This window comes from Asterias amurensis, chromosome 6, assembly GCF_032118995.1.
Source record: "Asterias amurensis chromosome 6, ASM3211899v1".
Lineage (NCBI taxonomy): Eukaryota > Metazoa > Echinodermata > Asteroidea > Forcipulatida > Asteriidae > Asterias > Asterias amurensis.
The window spans coordinates 10,836,219-10,854,583 of NC_092653.1; the positions used below are offsets into that span (position 1 = coordinate 10,836,219).

General features: G+C 38.3%; 2 protein-coding genes across 3 annotated transcripts; one reads left to right on the forward strand and one right to left on the reverse strand.

Moving 5' to 3' along the window:
- Window positions 1-547: 547 nt before the first annotated feature.
- Window positions 548-10,772, forward strand: LOC139938539 (putative phospholipase B-like 2). Its single transcript, XM_071934108.1, has 11 exons — window positions 548-893; window positions 1,772-2,015; window positions 2,958-3,052; window positions 3,928-4,145; window positions 4,653-4,747; window positions 5,266-5,426; window positions 5,846-5,941; window positions 6,122-6,193; window positions 6,918-7,070; window positions 7,671-7,830; window positions 8,656-10,772. The coding sequence occupies exons 1-11, from the start codon at window positions 679-681 to the stop codon at window positions 8,830-8,832; spliced, it is 1,686 nt and encodes a 561-aa protein (XP_071790209.1). The 5' UTR covers window positions 548-678; the 3' UTR covers window positions 8,833-10,772.
- Window positions 10,773-10,867: 95 nt separating this feature from the next.
- LOC139938540 (phosphoserine phosphatase-like) lies at window positions 10,868-18,335 on the reverse strand. Of its 2 annotated transcripts, XM_071934110.1 has the most exons (7): window positions 18,282-18,335; window positions 16,760-16,907; window positions 15,556-15,696; window positions 14,679-14,824; window positions 13,901-14,049; window positions 12,110-12,261; window positions 10,868-12,048 (listed from the first exon to the last, which is right to left on the reverse strand). In XM_071934110.1, the coding sequence occupies exons 2-6, from the start codon at window positions 16,897-16,899 to the stop codon at window positions 12,148-12,150; spliced, it is 690 nt and encodes a 229-aa protein (XP_071790211.1). In that variant the 5' UTR covers window positions 16,900-16,907; window positions 18,282-18,335; the 3' UTR covers window positions 10,868-12,048; window positions 12,110-12,147. The 2 variants fall into 2 exon arrangements, with proteins under 2 accessions (XP_071790211.1, XP_071790210.1); XM_071934109.1 differs by having other exon boundaries at window positions 10,868-12,261.
- Between the last annotated feature and the right edge of the window lie 30 nt (window positions 18,336-18,365).

Below are 18,365 nucleotides of genomic sequence, written 5' to 3' on the forward strand. Positions count from 1 at the left end.
AATGTACGTAATGCCTATCGGCCTATTATGCAAATTATTTTGTTGCACACTTTAACGCCAGATAACGTCCGGATCCCCGACACTGAGTTCATTTCCATTTAATGATATGGCCACAGCTCACCATTATTTAAAAAATAAATATATAAAATATTGTTCGGGTCAGATTGTCCAAAAACGGAACGACATCTTTGTCTGACAATTATTATTTGAACACCCGCAGCACTGGTGCGCATTACAAGTCTCATCTGTAAAATCTTTTTTCATTATATTTTTATTTTCTAGTATTTAATCTGGTACGCAGGTGTTCATATTATTAAGAATAAAAATTTCAATATTTATACACAGAATTACAACATGTTCATATTATTAATACCTATGTTTGAAGCCGTTTTTGTCGTATGCGATACTGCGCCTTTAACGTCTCCAAAGTCTGCAGGTCTCAAGACCAGACTGCTTTGAACAAAATGAAGCCTGGATAAAACTTGTATTCGGGTCACGTGAAATAAGGGTCCCTGACTATACACACACAGCTGCTGTACTGTAGTTTACTGTGTATTTCCCCATTGTTTACTTCTCGATCAAAGAATGAATACCCATTGTTATGTTTAGAAGTGGTTTGCTTATGTCAGAGTGCAGACGTCAGTTCTTATCTTACGAAACTAGGCTTTAGGAAGCAAAATGTCGGTTTTTTGTGCAGCTTCCAGCCTCTTCTTGCTTCTGAGCTTGGCCACCATTTATTCGGTGAACACCCAACAGCCTCCTTTGGATTCGAGAAGTGCCTCTGTTTTCCTTGATACGGTAAAGATGAAGCTTGAGATTGTGGATGGCTATCATCCCAACTCGACCTCCATGGTTGCATGGGCCAACTTCACTGACAACATGCAGAAAACCGGGTAAAGTGATTAACAAGTAACTATCTGAATCTGAATTTGATTGAAAACACCATATTATTTTTGTTAATAACTTAATATTAAAGAACACAATAAAGAAAGTTACGTTTGACTTGGGTCGGGAGGAAAACCCCAAACAAGGACTGAGTCATCATTATCAGACAGACATGACAGAGGTTGTCTGCTGGTACTAATAAAAGTAACTGTTTGTTTTACTTTTGCAGCCCCTATGTATATATGGTTGCTTTTGTAATTTGTTTGTCCATTTTACTCGTCTACAGTTTGTTGTAAATAGAAAGTTGTATGTATTTATTGTTGTTTTGTGCCCTTTTAAGATGTTTAGATTCTTAGTGTTCCTGGGGTTTTTTTTTTTGTTTTTTTGCTTTTAACTATTATTAGGCCTAGGCCTATGTGTATTTATTTAGGAGTTTATTGATGGTACATGTACATTGTGCGTTGTTTTTTTTGTCAAACAAATAATCAGTAATAAAAACCCGCACTGTGCAAGCAGTGTGGGACTAGAAAACCTAATCCACATTAATAAATATGTGCAATAGCCCGGGAATTGAACCGGGTCCACAGAGGTGACTGAAAGCCGAAAAAGAAACCGCTGCGCCAGCCAGACTGCCCTTATTCGGGTTTAAAAAAATTATTGTGAAAAAAGGAAGAAATGTTTCAGTAAGTTATCTTTTCGGTTTGTGGGATACATTTCCGTTTTTTCTTGGTTGACACTTTGATTAATTTAAATAGGGTAGACCAGTTCTTAGTCAAGTCTCAACGCAGGTAGAAAAACCAAAATTTGTTTATTGGCCATATGGTGGTGTATGTAAGGGGTCTAAAATACGTGTATTTCTAATAAAATTGTATTCACTGTTGTGCAGATGGAATTACTTGACAGTGACGACCAACCCAGCATTCAATGACACCTTTCAAGCTTACGCAGCAGGACTTCTGGAAGGTTTCCTGGCGGCAGATTACATCTACATGGAGTGGTTCAACTCCAAGGCATCCTTCTGCAAGTCACTGACCCCTGACTGCCAGAAGATTAAGAAGTTCTTGACAAAGAATCTGAAGTGGATGGAGGCGCAAGTCAAGGCAAACCCTAATGACCCTTACTTTTACCAGGTCAGTAAAAGGGTTAGGGTTGAATGAAGCAGGGCTTGCACTCTACTCTTGAAGGGGGCACAGACATTTTTTTTCTGATAAGGGGCACTTCGTTTGGGAAAATGTAAGATTGTAATTGGAACCTTGCAGAGGGCAGCACAGCAAACTGGCAATATCTGGCACAGGGCACTACTGCCATCTCTCATCAACAAAAAAATAGAAAACAGAAAGCCATTGACTCTGTTGCCATGGTCTTGGCCTTGGTGCCCCTTCAAGTTTATCCCATAGGCTTGAAGGTTTTGAACTGCCCTTTGCAAAATGATGAAATGGCTTTGCCTTCTCAATTATGAAATTCCTATACTAAGATTTAATGCCAGCACATAATGTTCAGTGTGGCTTAAAATGAAAGTCCTACACAATATGATATTGAAAATGATACTTGCAATACCATATATGAAGAACAATATAGAAATTTACTAAGCATAGAATAACATTGCTTAGCAAAAGTATTGAACATTCATGTACCATGTATAATCAACATTGGTTGCTAATCTGAACACAAATTAGCTAACCACCATTTTTATGTTTTTTTAAGAATTTTATGAAACTGCGATCTGAAACAAAATGATTTTAAGAGTCGGGGCCAGTGTGAATACAGGGATGCTTTTATATAAGTTGTACAGAATGGAAAGTGAAGCGTACTGTTCTAGCTGTCCAGGGACGAAAGAACAGGGGATATAAAATACTAAAATGCTGTTACTTATGTGATTATTTTATGGATTAGATATTGTTAGTGTGTCATTACCAAACTGCTTTGTTGCCTAAAATTCACCCGTTTCACTTAATTTTTATATTGTGCTTTTACTGACTGCTTTATTGTAAAGCTTTTTGATTGAGGCTTGCATTTATAAGGGGCTCTATAAATCCATTATTATTATTATTTTTATGACTTGATTCAAACAGATGGCACTTATCCTGGATCAACTGAGTGGATTGACAGATGGATACAACAAGAAACCACGTAAACCCAGCCTGGATATCGACCCATTCGGCTTCCTGTAAGTCATAATTGCAATTTGTATGTTTGTGTTCCTGTCATACCATGCCACGTGTTTCCTCTCACTTACTCATACAAAAAGACAAGAACAAAGGACTTCCAGACCATGTTGTTAAAACAATGTAATTGTCTTCAAGTTCACCAGTCAGCTGACACTGACAGGGGAGAATGAGGTAATAATTGAACTTTGCTCTTGGAGGGTTGCAGCACTTCTTTGGGGCAAATGTAATTTTGTATTGAAACCTTGCAGAGGGCACCACAGCAAAAGCACAGGGCACCGCGGCAATCGTTTGCTGTGGGTACCATAGGTTATTTTCACCGGTCAGCTGACACTGAGGGGGAAGAATGAGGTAATAAAAACAGGCCTTGAACTTAAAAGGGCTCTTGAAGGGTTGCAGCAATTTTCCTTAGGTAAGGGGCACTTCTATGGGTAAAATGTAAGTTTGTATTGGAACCTTGCAGAGGGCACCACAGCAAAAACACAGGGCACCACAGTAATTGCTGTGGGTAGCGTTGGTTATTTCAAGCCCTGTTATAATAATAATAATAATAATGTATGTAGTTTTTGAGAAAGAGGTAATTTTCACTCAAATATTAAAAGACTTCAGGCCTGAAGCCTTTTATCAGGCATCTGAAAGCACACAAATTTGTTCAACAAGGGTGTTTTTTTCTTTGATGACCAATTGAGTCAAAACTTTCACAGATGTGTTATTTTATGCACATATTGGGGTACATCAAGTGAGAATACTGGTCTATTGGCAGTTACCAAAGGTGTCCAGTGCCTTTAGAAATAGAAATTTGTTGCCGTTAGGCAATTACGTAGGTATAGATTGTTTCAGGGAGACTAACCCTTTATGACAATTCTTGCCCTTTTAGATTGTTTCAAGTGGGTGCGGACCTTGATTCTATTGAGGCAGCTCTGAATACTAAAAGCAGTAAGAAACGTCCCCTTGGTGGCACTCATTGCTCCGCCCTCATCAAACTTTTGCCTGGAAACAAAGATCTCTTTGTTTCTCATGATACGTGGGACGAATACAGTGGTATGCTCAAAATTATCAAGAAATACAACTTTGGATTCCGGATGACTGCAACTTGTGAGTATTGAATACAGACAACAAAACCATTTTCTTTGTAATTGTACATTTTTTGTGTTAGCTTTCAAAAGCACTGAGTTCTTGCTGCCAATGCACCTCAGCATTTCATACATGTCAGGTTTTTTGGGGGGTCTGAGACTTCCTTCCTTGTCTTCTCTCTCTTTTATGAGAGTAATGGGCTTCACGGTCAGAATTCCTTTTTTCGCTGACAAAATATAAGATAAATAACAGGACTTGATAATTAAAAAATATATGCAATCAGCTGATTTTGGTTGTTTACAACCAAAATTAACAACAATGTGTTTACATACTGACAAATGTGCGTGGTCTTTCAGTATTTATTCCTGACTCACCTAATGGATTAAGCCTAAATTTTCATAAGTTTTCTCTTTCATTTATATGGTTGATCGCTCAAAACATGAACACTGTTTCATTTTAAAGCTTCAGTTTGTCCTTGTTTTCAAAACAAAACCAGATTATTTAACTTATTTATTTATTTTTTGACAGCTTCTAAGTTTATTCCTGGTCGCGAAGTGTCGTTTTCCTCCCAGCATGGTCCCATATTCTCCGGTGATGATTTCTACGTGATTGGTTCTGGATTGGTAAGTTTTGAGATCAGAAAGGCATTGGGACAGGGAGGGGACCAAAAGGAAGCCTTGGGTCGGGGAAAATACTGCGAACATCTGTGGGCTGGGCTGTGGGGGAATTGGGGAGGAGGATTCAGAGTGGAAAAACTTAAAACAAAATGCTGCAAAGTGTGCTTGAACCTTTAAGGGCAGGTATACGTTTGGTAATTCACTCTTAAAATTAAAGGCAATGGTAAGAAGCCTACAACAAGTTTCAGTAGTACAAAGCATTTTAGAAAATTTACACTCAGAAGAAATGTGGGAAATTATCAGTTTTTATGCCCAAAACTTGAATCTGTATTCCTGTTTTAGGGATTAAGCCTCTTCTTCCTGCATGGACATTATCGCTTCAGATTTTCAGCGATATCTTAGTTTAGCTTTATTGAATATATCTACATTTATATAGGATCAAAACAATCAAACGGCGCCAACAACCAAAGGTTTACTCTCTCTAAAATAAATAATTTGCAGTATAATTTTTTGGTCTTTTGTAGGTGACTATGGAAACGACAATTGGTAATGAAAACTCCGCCTTGTGGAAGTATGTGCAGGCAAATGGTACAGTACTGGAGTGGATGCGCAACCTTATCGCCAATCGTCTTGCCTCAAGCGTCATGGAATGGTGCGATATATTCAGCAAATACAACAGCGGAACGTGAGTACTGGGTCCAAGTAGTTTCAAGATGTAAACCCTAGACGTCCAAGTATACAATTCCTGATGATCGACTGAGGGACACATAAAACAAATTTCAACTTGTTGTTTCACCCTCCTAACACTCAACAGCCCTGTACTTGAAAATGGGCTTTGGGAGTAGCAAATCCTTTTCATAGAGCGTGTCAAGCATAATATCCTTGTTTCTCACTTCACTCCTTCAACCCAAATGTCTACTTGAAACGAGCGCGATGACGCATTCGCCGCACATCACGGTTGCTAGAGCAGCCAGCTGGTCCGTCTTGGGTCTCCTCCCCAGCACCTTTAGTCTCAACTTAATCTTTCAACATCTTACAAATTGTCTAACTATTCCTAGTCTTGGGTTCTGTACCTCTTGTAATTTTGTTTTATTCTTGTCTAAGGTACAACAATGAGTGGATGGTGGTGGATTACAAACATTTTACACCTGGACAAGATTTGCCAAAAGAGGGCCTCCTTGCAGTATTGGATCAAATCCCGTAAGTGCTACTTGTAAATTGAGTGTCTATCTTTGGCTACAATATTTAAATATCAGCCACAGCCAAAGAAAGTCACTTTTTCAAACGCAAGGAAAAGTTATTATGTCATAGATCTCTCCTAAAATAAGATGAAATTGCTGTTTAAAGTGTGATATTTTGACTTTCTTTTATTGTTTGAAGGGGTGAGATTGTGAGCAAGGACATGACTTGGTTGCTCCTGAACCAAACCTACTGGCCGAGTTACAATGTTCCGTAAGTATCAAAAGTGTCTTTATGTCTTTTATAGCGCATGTATCTACCAACAAGGTACTCAAGGCGCTTGGTATAAAAAAATTCAGAAAGATTATCGCAGTTATGAATTCTGAGACCCAATTATGTAGCACCTTCTAAGGGCTTAGAAGGTGCTACGGCGCATACAGCAGCCACAGCCAGGAAATACTGGGGCGAACCCCTTCTTGTAGTGATAAGCATTACTGGAATCTTTTACTTGCATTACACAATGCACAGGACCACTGGCTTTATGTCCCATCCGAAGGACGAAGCAATAGTGGTCAAGTGTCTTGCTTAAGGACACAAAGATGTCGTGCCCCATGTGTCTCTATGTCATGCCCCCACTCCAAAATCAGGCACCAATACAGAAAATTATGTCATAATGGCACGTTTTTGTGGCAGCACATATGATTTATATCACATGTATCACATCATGTTTTGTGGGCATTCCCGAGGAGCATTATTTTAAATGAAATCTAATTTTTTCAAGAAAACCAGTTTTAAAATATGTTTTTTCAAAGGGGATAGAAGCAGGTGTAGGCCTATGTTTTTAGCTGATTCATTTTTAATAAATTACAAACTTTTACATGGGCAGGGTTGTCTACACGCATCCTGTAAAAACAAGGATTCCTTCAAGGAGGCTTCCTTTCTAAAAATGTAAGCAAATACAGTTTACAAACTTCTCTCATCGATCCATTCCTTGCAGGTATTTCCCTAAAATCTTCGCAGACGGTGGATTTAAGAAGCAGGCCGCGGAGCATGGCTCCTGGTTCTCTTATGACAAAACTGCCCGAGCCAACATCTTCAGACGTGACCACACAAAAGTGACCGATATGAAGTCCATGATAAAGCTTATGAGGTCAGTAAGGTCAAAGCAGTTTAAAGGAGCTGGCAACAACTGTAATGTTTGTTCTCGATATCTTTAAATTGCAATGTTTTAATGTTTTTAAAAATGTTTTCTGACAAATAAAATGAAAATAGTCTCAGGAAACTATTAGGTCTCATATTAAAAGGTATTATGCTGGATTGGTAGAATGGCTGCAGAGAGTTGCAGACAATGTTCATGTTTTGTGTGATCAACCTTATATATGAAAAAACTAACCTGTGAAAACTTGGGCTTAATCCATTGTGAGTCAGGAGATAATGGTGAAAAACCATGCACAATTTTTAGCATGTAAACAGCCTGTGTAACAATACCCATTTTTGTGCGTTTTTGTTTGTTTAGGTTTTTGGACGTCTTCTCAAATATGACTTCATTTTAGAGGGAAATAATTTAATGACAAAATGTTTTGAGTATGAACTTAATAATTCCTTAGATTTTAGACGAAAGGTATACAATGTTTTGATTGTAAACAAATCCTGTATACTGGTAATACCTTTATTCAAACTAAGGGTGCCTTGAAAGTGAACTTAACCCTCCTACTGTCTTACCATTCTTGTCTTGTCTCGTCTCTTGCAGGTATAATGACTTCCAGCACGATCCTTTGTCTCGTTGTGACTGCACTCCGCCGTTCACCGGAGAGAACGCAATATCGGCTCGCTCAGATCTCAACCCAGCTAATGGAACATATCCATTTCCAACATTTGGTTTTAGGTGTCATGGAGGAACGGACATGAAGGTTGGTTGTTGGTTTCAGAGATGACTGATTCTGATTACAGTGATTTTAAGAATACAGACGCGATGGTTAGACAGTATGCATGTCGTGCCGTAGTCTTGGTGCAAGACATTCATGTTGAGTCGGTCAACCTCTATGGTAATACCATAGGCCCCACACACTCAGCGCTACACACATCCACCTAAACTATTTCACCTAAAGAGATCGTTTCTGTCACCCGCGATCCGCCAGCAAGTATTAAAAAAAAGGCCAATCCTGGCTCAAGCTCTAGTGTTTCTGACCTGCAGACTTCGGGTTTGAGTCCTGGTCTTGATGCTTGTGTCCTTTACCATTATTGCCGCAGTGGCTTCAGGTGGGATGTAAAGCAGTAGATACAGCGTGTTGTGTAATGCTGTAGGTCCAGGGTGTCATGGCCGAGTGGTTTAGACTCCCTAGAGCATCGAATTCAAGTTCTAGTGGTATAGTTGCCAGTGTGTGGGTTTTGAATCCCGGTCATGACACTTCTTGAAACGTTAATGTGCTAACAACAAGCTGATTTCCAATTGGCCGTATTCCTATTAGCCGAAACCCTCTCGATCGGTGTATTATGACGTAAGCCTTATGCTTTTCTTCACAGCGCTGCCACCCTCTAGTGTTTAATTCTGATCAGCATAATTTGGTTTCGTTTCCTGGTCACGATGCTTGTGTCCAAGTGGTTTAAAGCAATGAATTTAGTTATTGGGGTGTTGGTTCAAATCCTGGTCATGACACTTGTTGAACATTTAACACAGATCATAAATTGAAATGTTGCAGAATGATCAGACATTTTACTTTTCTCCCGATGCCCAGGTGACCAGCAGTTCAATGGCCAAGACTCTCTCAATGATCGCCGTCAGTGGACCCACTCATGACCAGCAGCCGGTCTTTCAGTGGAGCAAGTCAGAATGTGACAAGCAGTACCTACACTTGGGTCATCCAGACATCTTCAACTTTGACCCCGTGGAGGTCAACTGGAAGAAACCTTAAAGGCAATATTTCAGAAGTATATATTTTTTTTTTGATTAGACAGGGACTTTTTTCTCTTTTTTTCCCCATGATCTACCGGGTAAAACCCACAATTTTATTTTGTTTAATCAAAATAATGCTTAACAACTGTCTCCTAAGCAAAAACTAGCAGGATATCAGTGACTTATTGTATTTGAGAAATGGCATTTTAGCTGGTGAACATTATTCCGTCAGCATAATTTGTTCGTGCTTAGCTACATTTCGTGCTAAAAGTGTGGGTTATTTGTATGTAGACACTGTATCCAGCTGAAACTTTCACACATGATTTTTGTTTCTTTTTTTATAATTTTGCCTATAAACCAGTATTACGTTGACAAAAACCAATCTTTGATTCCATCTTAAAGGAATGAAAAAAACAAATGTGTATTATATTAGACAATTGCTTTTCTGCAATGCATTTATTTTGTAGTTGACAAATCCTTTAAAAAAAAATATATTGGTTTTCTTCTAGCTTTCATCAAAGTAAAACTTTCTGAAACTAAAAGATAGCTTTGGATGTTACAAAAATAACAGTAACCCGCCATCTGGCATAAGTATTAAAGTAATATAAAGACTGCAAATATTTGTCATTTAAAAAGAAAATTTATTTGTTTACTCATAATTCAGATTGTAAGTAAAATTTTCTTTTTTTCTGCATCCAAGTAATATGAATTAGTCTTTATTTGAAATTTACTGATTAAAATCAGTACATGTAATTGTTGTTTTTATCTAATTGACAATATCATCACCATTTTCACAAAGGGCCACAAATAAATACACAGATTGATACAGGAAGGGGGCCTATATTTCAATATATTATCTGTTTTTTCTTGATTGTATATGAAACTGCAAACCGTGGCTTTAATTAATAATGCAGATTTGCAGGTTTTAGCCGAGTAGTGTAAAATGTAAATCTCAATCAGGCCTTTTGACATTATGTGGCCCTTTGTGAAAATGGTGATGGTATAAATGATGATGTCAGGTGATGATGTCAGGTGATGATGTCAGGTGATGTGGGTCATCATATCCAAATTGGAAAAGAAAGAAAAGTTGTGTTTTGTTCTGAAATTTGTCTCGCGTATTTAATTTCAAGACGACGAGTCTTTTTTTGGGCTGAAATTTATTTTGAAATAGCTATTTTTTATAGAAAGTTATTAAAAAATTATTTAAGGTATTGTACACACTTCAAGCCATTGGACACCTTCGGTTAACGGTAATGTCCAAGGCCCACACTTCGTGTATCACAACTTCTGTATAAAAATAATAACAACAGACCTGTGAAAATTTAGGCTCAATCGGTCATCGAAGTCGGGGAAAAAAAATGGGAAAACCCACCCTTGTTCCGGCACGTTTCGCCGTGTCAAGACGTGTGTTTAAAACAAATCCGTAATTCTTGATATCGAGAATTGATATTGTTTTTGTTTTCTCAAAAAGTGAAGCATTTCTTGGAATAATATTTCAAGAGAAGTCTCTCACCATTACCTTCTGTAAACCCTGTAAGTTATTTGTAAATCTGTGAACTTTAATTTTTTTTCTGTACCAAAAGTTTCCAATGGCTTTAAAGTCCACAAAAGATAAGTTAAAGTGAATGACAAACTAAAATAAACAGTTTCTGTTGGGATCTTGATATTAACTCACACTGTCAATCCACCATGTGCAAAGAAATTTGCACGATAGGGGCCATTCAGAATAGTCAACGTTAAAGAATATTGATTTTGTTGTATTTCTCGTGAGGAAATAAAAAATAAAAAAATTGTAATAAGAATTTTCCAAAAAAGATCAGTTTTGTAATAAACTATAAAATGTAAAGTTTGAACCTCTGCTTTTGTATTAATTATTTGTGCATTTGTCTCCTTAACTTCAAGCGAAAAGGATCAGTATTGTAATAAACTATAAAATGTAAAGTTTAAACTTCTGTTTTTGTATTAATTATTTGTGCATTTGTCTCCTTAATTTCAATCGATGTCAACCTTTTGGCTATGGCCGCGGCTGTTGGGGGGGGGCGTGGCATTGGGCCATAGCCACTGTGGAAGACTTTAATGCAATCTTGGTCTCCTTTTCTATTCCTAACAGTGATGTTTGGTTGCCACAGTAACAACAAAGGTTATTTCCCAAAACATTTACCACCGAGTCCTTATGATGCAAGAGTCTAACAAGAGATTCGTAATATCAATTTAAATGGCCAGCAATTTTAATCTTCCAAAATAAAAGTGAATACAGTACGAAATCAAATCAATCTCAAAAATTGTACTGAAACATAAAATGTACCCTGTCTCACACAAACTTAATTAAATTAAACCATGATTTATTTGGTAATAAATTTTCAAAGAGGCACTGATCAAACTTGTTGAGACAATAACAAAAAAAATAAAGACTACATTTACATTACTCAGATTCAATGAAAGTAAATGTTTAATGAAGTAAATGTATTAATGTATACTCAAATTGATACTGTACCGAAGTGTCAAATTTTAAATTTGATAAGTTATAAAAGAAAAACATTATCAAATATCAATTGATTGTATTCCCACCATGCAAAATGTTAAATCCTACAGAACTAGGAGGGTTGACTGTGTACTGTTTTTAAGATGCACTCATTCAATGGTATCATACATGTTAGTCTTGAAATCAAGTCGGTTATTGTTAAGCGCGGTGTAGCTACGGGTAGCTACATATCCTTGATTCTAGTAAGTGTGTGAGTCAATGGTTAGAGCTGGTGACGGACCTTGCCACACTTTACCTACGACCGTTGCATGAATGATAATCGCACTGTGACTGTTGCATGAATGGCAGAATACGTGTTTGGGGCAGCGCTAACGACTTGTCATCAAGTCTACATACATGTAGGCTGGGATGGTGCCTTTATCATACACACACATTTGAAGCAGACAGTAGTTAGGGTTGACTTATACAGCACTGTGTAGATGCATTCACCACATGCTATCACACTGCCAGCTGGCATTGAGTTCATCTCTTATTCAAAACCATGCGTATGATATTGAACGGTCAAAGAGTAAGAGGGTTGACATTAAAACTGTCTGGATGTAATCACCACATTACAGACTGTAGTGCCCTCATCATTAACGATCAGTCGATATAAGGATTTGAAAATACACAATTTTAATCACAAAATTTCATTCATGATCTAAAATTTAGTTAATTTCTTGTATATATGCAGCATAAAAAAGTATCTCAGTTCTCATTTTAAGGCAGGAAAGGCATGCAGAGTTTCACAGATTCACTCTGCAGAAATTTTCCGCTCTGAAGAATCTCATTTCCTTGAAGGATTTAAAAACATCAAGATGACTCTTGTAGGACGTCGATGAGCTCTTGGAAGCTGTTAGCAAACCAGCTAGCACCTTCCTGAACCTTCGCTCGGACCTTGTTACCACCAAATCCTATAAACGCATCCTGCAAAGGGGTTATACAAAACAAAACTCTTCTATAGACCATGTGAACCTTGTTTACAATAAGTGTGACCTTGTACATTCTTGAAGTATTCTGGCAGGCACTGTACTACACTGGTCCAGTGGGAAAGTTGACATTTTGATTCATAATTCCCACGTAAAACCAAGAGTTATGAAAGTAAAAGCTGGACAAGTTTTGAGATGTGCCCCCTTTCATCATATCAAAAGTTGATAAGAATTAGACAGTGCAATCTCCATAAACTTTAAGATTTTATGTACAAATCATGCCTGCGGGAAGTCCAGGATCTGTGGCTCTTTTGTAAACATGTGATGTCCCAGGTAACATCATCTATAACCAATGGTTACACAAGTTTATTAGTTTGGGTCCATTGATTAAACAGGAGCTAATTGTTGGTCTCGTTAACACCAAGTGACTGTCTCCTTAGCGTAGTGGTGGTTATCTAATATTACCCAAGTCTAAGGGCTAGGGGATGAAACCTTGGATATAGGTTTTGTTAACACCAAGTGACTGTCTCCTTTGCGGAGTGGTGGTTATCTAATATTACCCAAGTCTAAGGGATAGGGTATGAGACCTTGGATATAGGTTTCATTAACACCAAGTGACTGTTTTCTTTGCGGAGTGGTGGTGGTTATCTAATATTACCCAAGTCTAAGGGGTAGGCAGGCATGTGAGTAACTATCCATGGAAAAAGAGGAAAAGAGAAAACCGGGCAAGCAAACAAGAGGAAAAGACAACATTCCTATACTTTTGTACACAGTGAGTTAAGAAAAAAAGAGGAAAATCAAAACCCCAAAAGAGGAAATCAGCTGAAAAGAGGAACTCTCACATGCCTGGGTAGGGGATGAGACCTTGGATATAGGAGATCCATTAGTCGGGGGGGGGAGTGAGAGCCAAATGTCACTGATGTAGAAGCCTATGTGTTGAGGAACCCTGTCGTGCATTTAGATCTCGATGGCCTCTCTGATGCGTCTTAGGTGCCATGCCTGGATTGGAGCGATGATTTCTGCTGCTTCCCAGTCAACTTGGTGGTCAGTGATTTGGGAATGTTTGACGATGGCCGACTTCTTATAATCTCCCCTCCGTGCGCTCGGTGTTCTTTGAGTCTTGTAGGATGCCCGATATCCTCAACAATTGATGGAAGCTATTTGATCAAACTTGTCTCCATCCAGCACCAACTCGCAGCATGTCCTTGAAGTAAATCCTTTATTGCATTGGGAGCCAGTGTAGTTTTAAGATTTTAGGGATGCAAAAGCTGAACTTGTATTTGTTTTGTTGAGTCTGAATGTTATTTATCCTCCTTTATTATCACCCAGGTTAAAATGGGAACCGGCTTAATCGTTACATTTTGGGCTGGTAAACATTTTTAAACTATGGACATTTAAGTGTATGCAGCCTTGGCGATCAATATATACATGTAGAACATGTGGTCATGGTTTTACACAAGATCTCGTGTACATGAGCTCATGGGTTGGGCTTGCTTTTTTACCACGTGATTAGAACCCGAGTATTGACGCAAACAATACAACTGTTTCTTTGTCGCTTATTGATAACTTAACAACGTGCGTACACAACAGAAATATTTGTCCTATAAAATTATTTCAAATGAAGTGATTTAACTTACTGCAGGAGGGCAAGCCTCGAGGTCAGTGGCTCCGTCTCCAATCATGACAACGTTCTTGTAGCCGTGTTTCTTCTTCAACATACCCACAACGGCGGGTTTTCCTCCCGCTGCACATGTTGGTTGTTCCTCACAGAAACCAGCGTGCTCACCTGATAAATACAAAAATATCAAAACGTACTTCAAACAATATATTTTGCAAAAAGTTACCCAACAATAAACAGTTAGAAAACTTGTCCATAATTTCGGAAAATCTATGTAAAGAGGCTATGCTTTGACTAAAATATTTATTATTTCATGAAAATTCTGCCTGTACACATTTAACATGGTTACTTATTAAAACATTATCAGGACTGGAACTACATGCAGGCCACGACCTCAGTTGCCCCTGGTTGGCCTTGGTGTCCCTTCAAAAGTTTCCCATTGGCTTAAAGACTTTCCAATGGGAGTGCCCTTTTCAAAATGAAAATGGGAGTGCCGTTTTCAAAATGAAAATGGCCTTGCCCTTTTCAAAGATGAAATTCCAGGCCTCCATCATTACAGAGTGAACTGCAAGTTGAGAATTATGGTGTACTTTGCATTGCGTGGATTGAAGACAATGAGTACACACACTGTGCGAAGGAGCTATCATACTGGAAAAACGTTTTATTTACTCAACCTCGGGATTGCAGGTCATGGTGTGACCTTTGACATGAGCTGTATGCAAGTTATACAATACTAAATATTTATGAGCTGGGTGTAGCCAAATGGGCCAAGGAAAATATATCACGAAAATCCTCACCATTATAGAAGAACTTGAGCTTGTTAGCGTAGATATTTTCCAGGGGAATGTTGAGAGATTTGGCTAGTTCAGCGACTGTACAGTAGAATCCACCAGTCACGAGGTACACCGCTGTGCCTCGGGCGAGAAGAAGCTCAATCAGTTCCCTGCAGTTTAAACATAGGAAATAATGCTTAGATGATTGTGTGGTTTACTTGTCAAAAACGTAATTGCCAAGTGCCCAGTGCCTTTAAAGAGTCTGTATACGTTTGGTAATGACTCTGAAAATTATGGCAAAAAAAGTTACTTAGTAAGAGTAGTTACTTACTTACTTAAAAAGTTAGTTACTTACTAGGCCTAAACAACAACAAAAAAACGAATTAGACGACGCTCTCCTGACCTCCTTGTTAAGTTCCCCAGCGGAAGTTTCAGGAGGACAACTACCAAGTACCAAGTACCAAGAGTTAGCTTTGGATAATATAAAGTAATTTGAAAAACTGTTTACTTCAAACAAAACTGCGGTTATGGAAAAAGATATCACAACAAATTTGAATCTGAGAAGCGTTACTGACAGCAGTGTCATGGCCGAGCGGTTAAGAGCACCGGATTCAAGCACTGGTGTTTGATCAGCAGAGTGTGGGTTCGAATCCCGGTCGTGACACTTGCTACATAAAATTGGGGAGGTAGTGCTTTCTGCTCTACCGGCTCGGCTTCGAAATTGATGATACCCAAGCCTACATTCGTATGGACTGTGAAAGGGGTAACCCTGTTTCAGCCCTAGGAGTAGGTGGCAACGGCCTCTGGAAAAAACAATTGTAGCCCACACCTTGAAGTGGCCTTCAGACCTTGTGTGTCAAGCCACTTTTAAAAAAAAAGCAACATTTCTTTATCTACATACCTGACTTTTGGTGTAAGATAATTTGCTGGCGGATGACTGTCTATAAAACTCTTAACAATATCTAAGGATGGATTAATAATCTTTAATCTTGCTGTCAGCGTCTCTTTGTATGTTATACTCCCATCCATTGCCTTCTTGGTCCTGAAATAGAAAACACAGATCAGATTGAATTGCATGCACTACAACAACAGAATGTGTTATTATTGTTATAAAATTATATTATTGTTTAATTTTATTTATTATTTATTCGGCCGTTTCACAAAGTACAATAACGAAAATTATTTGCAAACAAAATTTTAGTTATAGACATGAAGGATGTTTTTTTTAATAAACATGTTGAACAGAACTAATGTACATGTAGGCATACAAATAAATAAATACAAAAATTAATATACTTAAAAAGAGAAAAAATAAAGTACAAGCAATTTGACCCCATAACGAAAATATAAACCAGTGAGATTAAAAAGAAGGGCAAGAAAAATAAAATATGCACGATACATTAGTTATGTTTAAAAAATAAATAAAACAAATAAATTAATGTACAATTACATGGATGCAAAAAATAGTTAATAAGTAAATCAATCAATCGATCAACAATCCAACAAACAATATGAAAACAAAATAAATACAAAGATCAATCCTTGAAACCAAGATGACTCATAAGTGAACTTAATCACTGCAGCTCACAAGCCTGAGGAAACCTGGGGAAAATTGTCTGTATGGCGCCACCACTTTTTCAATCGATATGAAATATTATAGTATCTAATTTACCTCAATGAGATATCCCTTTTTGTAAACATGAGTGAAAAAGTGGTGGCGCCATACGGAAGGTTATCCAAACCTGGTAACAAAGAAGCTTGCTATGTGAGACAGATACACAGGGGTTAACCTTGACTCTTCAATGACAAGTGTTCTAGGTTATTTTAGGTGCACTACCATTCCTAGTAGTACACTTGACTAAAATATTAAAAAAATCAACATCAAAGCAATTTTTATATTTTTTTTATCAATCCCAAAGCGAACAAATTAAAAAAAAAAAGATAGCCTGAACAAAAGTCAGAACAATTCCAAATTGAAATGTTGAATGCTTAAATATAAACAACACAAAACAAAGATTATCTTGAGAGAGAGAAAATCCAAGTTGTAATGTATGGATTGCAGAGTGGGGGGGGGGGGGGGCAAAAAATGAATCAGGCTACCGTACCATTGAGCTACTTCGTCTCCGACTCCACAGTGAGCGGCGAGCTCATCGATTGCCTCCTCTGTGCTGACTGTACTGTCGACGTCAAAACAGACCGCATCTGCTCTCTTCCATACTGCTTTTGTCTCTTCAAGTGTTGCCATGGTATCGACTGAAAAGAGATTCGAAAACATAAAAGATGTTAGCAAAGTTCATAAATGCGTTTTGTGAGGTGTTTTTCTAACAATGCTTCTAGATGGCGCTCGACATGAACACTACCTAGCCCTTCTTGACACTGGGGGGCAGTAGTGTACTCCTTCTTGATGTTCTACATATTGATAACTATTGTCAAAGCCTGTTTAACAGCATTGGGATAAGGTGAGAAGACAATGAAGAAATTTAAGCTTTAGACGTGGAAGGGAAACCCCAGAGAATTATTCCTGGGAATAACTGGTGTTTTGACACCTGTGGTCGTACTCACCTGGGCATGCAGTTTCATGGCACTGCTTACCATAAGCAACGAATTGGCGCTTACGAAAGCATGCAATTCTGTGCTTACGTCAAGCGTATTTTATGAAATAGCAAGGAATTTCGGCTTGAGCACGTGCAGAATACACTCTACTAGGCATTCTATGCTTCACTCAGCTCGAATGGTGATCGTAAGCGCAGAATTTGGCAGTAAGCAGAGCCATGACAGTGGGTCGCAAATTTCTAAATTTCAAAATAGTAGTAAAGTGTCCCATGGTCTCATACAAGGTTACATTTTGTTATGTAGTGAGCCCATGGCCTTGACAAGCCTTTATTCTGGACTACCTATGTTGGGCAAAACTGGCCACAAAAATGTGGGGTTGAAGTTTGCGTGGAATATCTTGTGCGAAGGCGCACAAATAAATTTCAATCGGGCCATCAAGTTTGCGCGCTCCGCGGGGCTGAAGTTTACACGAGGATTTTAAAGGAACACGTTGCATTGGATCGGTCGAGTTGGTCTTTGAAAAGCGTTTGTAACCGTTTTTTATAAAATGCATATGGGTAGAAAGATGTTGTAAAAGTAGAATACAATGATCCACACAAACATGCCTCGAAATTGCGTGGTTTTCCTTTTACCTCGTCGACTAACACGTCGGCCATTTATGGGGGTCAAAATTTTGACTCCCATAAATGGCCGACCATGTTAGTTCGCACAGTAGAAGAAAAACCACGCAATTTCGAGGCAAACTTGTGTGGATCATTGTATTCTACTTTTAAAACATCTTTCCAACCATATGCATTTTATAAAAAACGGTTACAAACGTTTTTGTTTTGACCAACTCGTCCGATCCAAGGCAACGTGTTCCTTTAAGCTTGCGCACAGCAAGAATCGAAGGGAGGGAGTCTCGAGACTCGAGTTCAAGTTGGCACCGATTTTGTTAAAAATTGTCTGAATTAAGTGTATGTTCTTCGGGCAACCTAACCAGTGAAAAATAAACTCACTCATTTAGTTCATATAAATAATCATAAATTGATGAAAATGCAAACGTAGTGATTTTGCTGACAGTGTGACACTTACGTAATTAATTTGACGATCTCCAGCTGATCCGTACACACGTGTTGTTTTCTCTGCAAACCGCCCGGTATGAGTTGGTCTACCGCC